Raw genomic sequence first — 7500 nt, forward strand, 5'->3', positions numbered from 1 at the left:
TCCAAGCATATGCATGTAAATGCATGTGCGTATTTTTTTCACGACTGTGTGTGTGTGTGTGTGTGTGTGTGTGTGTGTGTGTGTGTGTGTGTGTGTGTGTGTGTGTGTGTGTGTGTGTGTGTGTGTGTGTGTGTGTGTGTGTGTGTGCCCATATAATTAGCCCTAGCATAGCGGCAGTTGTTTTCCCCAGAGACACTATATGGTAATAACAGACATTAACAGAACAATGATATCAAACCTAGAATCTGTCCTAAATGATATATTACACATCTGTGGGCAAGAACACGGCATAATTCCCATCTAAACAACACACATAGAAGACAAACATGTTTTGTTCCAGGGCTCCTGGAATGTCATAACCTTATACACACGCACACGCACGCACGCACGCACGCACGCACGCACGCACGCACGCACGCACGCACGCACGCACGCACGCACGCACGCACGCACGCACGCACGCACACACGCACACACACACACACACACACACACACACACACACACACACACACACACACACACACACACACACACACACACACAGAGAGAGATGAATGTATGAATGAAATGATCCTATACATGATTGTACTAGTCCGTCTGAACTGTGGTGTTGACCGCCATAAGTGTGTGGATTGTAAACCAGTGGCGTACCCACTGTAGAGGCAGGGCAGGCGGTCGCCCAAAACCCAAATAACCCGAAAAGATGCGTGCTTAATGTCCTCAAAGTCACGCATCTAACACGCTTTGAACTGAGCAGATTGGACCTTCCGTTCCAGAGAAAATGGCCAAAACATCTTGAAAACGACCACTTTCGCCGGTTTTTGATCGATTGAGTTGAAATTATTTTTTTGGGGGGTAATAGAGGGGTGCGGGGGAGGGTGCAAAATAAAATCTCGCCTGCCCTAAATGTAATTCCTGGGGACGCCACTGTTGTAAACTATCTATAATGTGTGTTGGTCCACATGCATACATGCCCATACAATCATATTAGCCAGGGCGAGAGCTGGAAAGGTAATAAGATAAATATAAGGACTGAGAATGTTTTATCTTGGTATGGCCGATCCGGGGTGTGAGAATGGGAGGCCTCGTGGTTATAACGTAATAACCTTTCCAACGGTGTATGAAGAGAAGACAGCGTACAATAGAATTATGTGATTTCAGAGAACTACTGCGAACTAACAGATTAAAAAAAAACAAGGCACTCTTCCAAAGAAGTTAAAAAGCCTTAATACAAAGGCTATAGTTCAGGTCTAATCAGGCCTTCTTCAGGGCATGCAGAAAGTCTTTCTGCATGCCCTTCTGTAAGGCCTGATTAGGCTTTTAAATGTGTTCAATGATGAACTAGCTTTTGTATTAAAGCTTTGGAAGAGTGCCTTAATTGTTTTTTTCATCTGTTCTGACTATGATATTAAGTAGACTAAAACTAAACAAAAACAAAAACATTTCAGATGACTAAAATATGACTAAAACTAAATGGAATTTTATTCAAAAGACTGACTAAAACTAAATCAAACTCTTCTGTCGAAATCAACACTGCTGTGGGTCCATTTGCACACTGTCCACAATTGTATCAAACGTACTGGAGAGACGTATTGTATTAGCCGTGGGCTAATTCATATCAAAGGGGGGGTTTCCTTGAAATAAAAAAAGGGTTTAGCATCACCGGTGCAGTCTAGGTGGTTGACGGAAAATGTAGTTGAATTCTTCCCAGCAACAGCTGCCACTACGTCACCTGATTGGCGGCGACCTCGTAGCCGTCGGGGTTCATGGAGGGCAGGATGTGGATGCGCGTGTCGTGGATCAGACGCATGATGCGCTGGTTCCCCGCCTTGTACTCCTGGCACAGGAACTGCGAGAACTGGATGAGCAGCTCGCGGCCCAGGACCTCGTTGCCGTGCATGTTGCCCACGTACTTGAACTCCGGCTCCACTGGGAAAAGGAAAGGAAGCGAAGGAAGCGAGAGGGGGAGAGGAGAGGGGGGGAGTGCAGAGAGCAAAGGGTTAAAAGGGGGGGAAACCAAACCGAACCCACACGGCAGCGTTTTGCTTCCAGAAGTGCTGTTAAAGCATGAATGTGAGTGTGTGTGTGTGTGTGTGTGTGTGTGTGTGTGTGTGTGTGTGTGTGTGTGTGTGTGTGTGTGTGTGTGTGTGTGTGTGTGTGTGTGTGTGTGTGTGTGTGTGTGTGTGTGTGTGTGTGTGTGTGTGTGTGTGTGTGTGTGTGTGTGTGTTTCATTGGCACAGTACATTATGTGTAAAGCCTTCAGATGCCACAAAGCCACGGGCCTGCACAATATTTCTGCTCACAACTAATAACACCAGGAAAACACCACCAGCCTACGCTGTACCGCAGAGGTCTTCAACAGGGGGTCCGGGACCCCTAGCTAGGGGATCCTCAGAGTTACTACAGGGGGGCCGCCAAATCTTTGTGTGATAGCAACTTTTTTTCTTTCTCTTCCTACATTAACCACTTGAACCCCAGCATACCTATTAAGGGGAACATTAAAAATAGCCGATCTACAAGCTCACAACGCCTTGCAGCGCGAGGCGTTGTGGGCTTGTAGATCTGCTATGTTTGGCAAAGATGGGAAAAAGAGCAGACCAAGTACTACGTTTTCTAAGTATTGGGGGTTTAAGTGGTTAACTGCCGGAAAATACACATTAACATGAATCCAACAGAACGCTACACAATGATTGTGCTGTCAAACAAGTCCATGAAACTATTATATGAAATCTATGAAAAAGTTTAAAAAAAAAAAAAATTATTTTGATTTTATTCAATATATAGTGGGAGTCCCTGCTTCATCTCTCTCTCAGCTGGGGGGTCCTTGGTCTGAAAAAACGACCCCTGCTAAACCGGAATACGCCCAGTCAGTCAGCAATGACATTCTGAAGCTTTCTTTTTGTTCTGATATGCTGTGGCATTGCAGTGGTCTGAATCAATCAGTGAATCTCTGGGACTTTGTGTTGCCCAAGATGAGACTAGAGTTCTCAAATTCTTACTGTGGCCCAGTTAGGGCCCAGTTAACTTTCAGGACCGTTGAGAACTCTAGATGAGACTGATTGGAGCTGATGGCATTATTTGGATAAGGTCATGGGGTTATTCCCTTGGGGTCTCTGCCACTGATTGGCCAGCTATCAAAACAGTCCTGGGGTTTACCTAATTGGCCATAAAGACGGACAAACGGCAACGAGGGCTTGCAGCTATAGCCCATGACCATTGACTGTATATCCTCACTGTTTGGCGCAAAACGTATATCTCCATGTTTAATCTTTTTTTTATGTCCCTCCCCCCATAAATGAATGCCCTATTTCATACTTTATCCTGACTGCGTCACACAAAAGTAGCAAAAATAGCCGATCAACAAGCTCACAACACTATCTATGTCTATAATGACATGCCCAAAGTAGGAACGCCAGGTTGAAAGTGGTTAAAGGGATAGGTCACCCAAAAAACTAGTCACCCCATGGAGACTTGAATTCATGGATATATATTTTTTTTTGTCGCATTCCTAAACCTATAATTTGGTAGGAGTTCTGGAGACACAAAGGAGACTCTTTGTGTCTCCTACCGGAACCACTGCCGGTCATCAAATTATTGGCTTAGGAATGTGACCAAAAATAAAAAATATTAGACTTATCGATAGAGAAAAAGTCATTTTGGGGGTGAACTATCCCTTTAAGTGTGTTTGTGGGTTTTGCACTAATTTTACCAATGGAAAGTATTAACAAGAGCTTGTGACTAATAATAATGATGCATCTTTTATAGATATTACTGAAAGGTTCACATTACAAACCATACAAAGCATCATATTTGAAAAGAAGTTAAAAGGAACAATTGTGTACTTGAATCTGTAGTAATAACTACAATGGGTCCATTGGAACACAGGTTGTTTTTTCCATAAAAGTAACCGTTTTGGACAAGCAATATTTCCGGCCCGACAGTGATGATATATAGCTAGACCCAGCAGTCTCACGCAGGACTTTGTCTGAGACCTTGCCCTGATCCAGTTAACGCTGTATTTGGTCAGCTGATTGATGCCTTTCTTTCCAACATGATAGTGATTTGGTGCCTCTTCTTCAGTGCGGAGAGAGAAACCCCGCCATGCTCAACAACGTTTACTTTCCAAAGGATCCCTGTGCCAAAAAAGTGATGACAGTCTGATTAATTCACATTCCTAAAGAAGGCTGTGGCTTTGGGGGCTTTTAATTGGCCTTATGAATGAGAATCATTCATAACTGTATTTAAAAAAAAGAAAAATTGCACCTCCAGCAACTTTTATGCAAAAAGGGCCCAACTGAGTCTAGGGCTTAGAAAACAGTGTCTCGTCACTGTCGGGTGGAAACCTTGTATTTCCAAAACTGCTACTTTTCAGAAAATAATAAATAATAAAAAAAGAAATAATAATAACCTGTTGTTCCGTTGGATCCAGTGTAGTTATTATTTAGCTATTTCTCTTCAAAATGTTCATTAGATAGCAGATCTACAAGCTCACAACGTGGCCCGTTGTGAGCTTGCAGAGCTGCTATTTTTGCTATTTTTGTGTGACGCTGTACTATGACGAAATATGGAGATACGAGGTTTCTGCCGGACAGCGACGGTCTGTGTGAGGAATGGGAGAGAGGATGCCCTGGGGAGACAGCTCTGTGCCCAGTGAGCATGTTGTATACTGGTCTCTGGAAACACATGTATCCTCCCTATAGCCTTGGATCAAACCTCACCACATCCTCTCTCCCTCTGTCCGGCTTGTCTCTCCTACACTGTCTGTCTCTCAGTGTTTCTTCTGTCTCTCTTACAGTCTCCCATTCAGCGTTCCTGCTGTCTGTCTCTTCTACACTTTCTCCCTCTATGTTTCTTCTGTCTCTCCTACACTGTCTCCCTCTATGTTTCTTCTGTCTCTCCTACACTGTCTCCCTCTCAGCTGTGCTACTGTCTGTCTCACACTGTCTCCCTATATGTTTCTTCTGTCGCTCCTACACTGTCTCCCTCTCAGCTGTCCTACTGTCTGTCTCTTCTACACTGTCTCCCTCTCAGCTGTCCTACTGTCTGTCTCTCCTACACTGTCTCCCTCTCAGTTTTCCTACTGCCCGTCTCTCCTACACTGTCTCCCTCTGAGCTTTCCTACTGCCCGTCTCCCCTACCGTTTGTCTCTCAGCTTTCCTACTGCCTGTCTTCCCTACACTGTTTGTCTCTCAGCCTACCTACTGCACGTCTCCCCTACACTGTTTGTCTCTCAGCTTTCCTACTGCCCGTCTTCCCCTTATACACTGTCTCCCTTTAAAGCTGTCTTATTGGTAAGGAGTGCATAGTGTTTGTGTCAATAAATTAAACAGGGAAGCATAAGGCAAAAGGTGATTGTCCACTCTCCTCTATGTTTATAAAAAGAAAGCCTGCACTCAGCAGCATGTGAACGACATTGACTTCCTGTGTGCGACAGCGGAGGGGTCAACCCACGCCAGACCTCTCTCTCGTGGTTCCCCTCCGTCAGCGGCATTGGTTCCTGTTTTTCAGCCCCCCGGTCACCTTGCCGCGGGAACACGTACACATCCTTCTATTCTGGCAGAGGAAGCCGCTACTTGTGCAAGAGAGAGGGGAGCTGAAAAAAATGAGCTAGCTCAGCCCTCAGCCAAAAGGCACTACAGGCCCTGTAGAAATCTCGCAGACATCATCAAGCTTTTTTTTCTCCTCCTTTTTATTTTTTCTCGACTTCGCTGGTTGAAAAGCGAGATGTTTTACTGCAAGTTGCGTGTCACTGTGACCAGAGAGCTATGAGGTTTCCACATTTGCAGCACATGGCAACTGCATCACATAAAATGTTTGTCATTCTTTCTATCTGTGTGTACATATGGCCAAAGCAAAAAGAAAAGCAAATAATACGAATTTTCGTTCAGAACTAACTGTTGACTCAAAGTGACACTTTGTAAACTGTGAAGCTGTCACCCTCCTCAGCTGTTGAAAGCATCGCCGCCGGGCGTGTTTGAACAGATAACAAAGCTTCAAATGAATCACAGATGTCCTGAAGGGGTAGCCTGCATGTTTTTTTGTTGCTACCCCTTCTGAGAACAATCCCGAAACGAAAACCCCCACTCACTCCCAATGAAGTACTCTGAAAGTCTTTCCACAAATGTCGTTCCACTGATGTTTTCCTAGTAATAGCGCAGGGCAAGGAGCCAGCTTGGGCCCCGACTCTGCTTTTTCCTACTCCGCTATTAAGCCACAGAATAACACACTCCACAGAATCTAAACTTCGCGGAGCCAGAGAGCCACAATCTTGTATTTCATCTTGTCAACCCCCACTGACAGCTCTTGTCTCCAGGCAGCCAGCAGCAGCAGCAGTTCTCACACCCCACAGCAAGAAGTGCAAAAAACAAAAGAGAAGATCCATTTGACAGGAATGCACTTTACTACAAGAGCTAGTGTTGTTTGTTGATGTTTCGAGGACAAGAATCGAACCGCATAATGTCACCGCTGAAAATATGGAGGGTTCACTAACCTAACTTTAGGGGTTCACATAACCTATTTCAATTACTTTCCAACACTTCTGACATGAGGGAAAAGTAAAGTGCTGCTGCACATCCCAGAAGCCTTGAATAGTGCATGCATGTACAGACAGATACTGTATGCATATCAATGAATGAATGATGATTCAATAAGGGTTAGGGTTAATACACGTTTCATCTCATGTAATAGAATTAATCACTTAAACACCAGCATCCGTATTGTGGGGAAAGCTTTCGCTGAAAATAGCAGATCGACAAGCTCACAACGCCCAGGTGTGAGCTTGTCGATCTGCTATTTTCAGCGAAAGCTTTGCCCACAATAACAGTAGTAGTAACTCTAGTATAGAGCCCTGATGGACTCAAGCTCAACCATAATGAGGTTAACGTGGTTAAACAAGTAAATGAGGCTCTTTCTTACACGCTTCATGGATGCCCGGGTTGTCGCTGAACTCCAGCACGTAGAGGTGGCGCCCCAACACGCTGCGGCCGATGCTGTAGATGCGGGTGATGTAGGGGCACTCGCTCTGCACGGCGAACAGGGCGCGGACCAGGTCCTCGTAGCGGTGATGCTGGAACTCCGGCCCGGAGGCGCGGGCCAGGTGGCCCGCCAGGCCCAGCAGCAGAGCGCCCAGCCAGCCTGCACCCCACAGCATGCTGCTCCCCCCTGGCCCAAGGTTCCACAGTGCTGGAGTGGATGGAGAGGAGAGGAGAGGAGAGGAGAGGGGGTATGTTGAGAGAGGAGCTGCTGGACTGCCCTGAGGCTACCTGACTCTCTCTCTCTCTCTCTCTCACCCTGTGTCAGTCCGCTTCCAAGCCCTCCCTTCGCCCTCTTCTCTCTCTCTCTCTCTCTCTCTCTCTCTCTCTCTCTCTCTCTCTCTCTCTCTCTTTCTCTCTCTCTCTCCCTCTCTGTGCTCCTGTGGATCTACACACCTCTCTCACGTCAAACCATAGTGCCCCTCTAGCTTTGACTAAACTCTCTCTTTTCTCCTGCCCTCTATCC

The 7500-nt window shown here is 45.9% G+C and overlaps 1 protein-coding gene across 2 annotated transcripts in view; it reads right to left on the reverse strand.

Moving 5' to 3' along the window:
- The window catches only part of cpn1 (carboxypeptidase N, polypeptide 1), a 25776-nt gene that overhangs the window by 18231 nt on the left and 45 nt on the right, over positions 1-7500 (reverse strand). For both annotated transcript variants that reach the window (XM_080454274.1, XM_080454273.1), the window contains exons 1-2: positions 6919-7500; positions 1736-1932 (exon numbers count right to left, since the gene is read on the reverse strand). The exon at positions 6919-7500 is cut by the window's right edge. In XM_080454274.1, the coding sequence (XP_080310400.1) occupies positions 1736-1932; positions 6919-7153 (432 nt within the window). In that variant the 5' untranslated portion in view covers positions 7154-7500. The remainder of the gene's footprint in view (positions 1-1735; positions 1933-6918) is intronic.

The sequence above is a fragment of the Gymnoscopelus braueri genome (assembly GCF_963280865.1).
Source record: "Gymnoscopelus braueri genome assembly, chromosome: 17".
NCBI lineage: Eukaryota > Metazoa > Chordata > Actinopteri > Myctophiformes > Myctophidae > Gymnoscopelus > Gymnoscopelus braueri.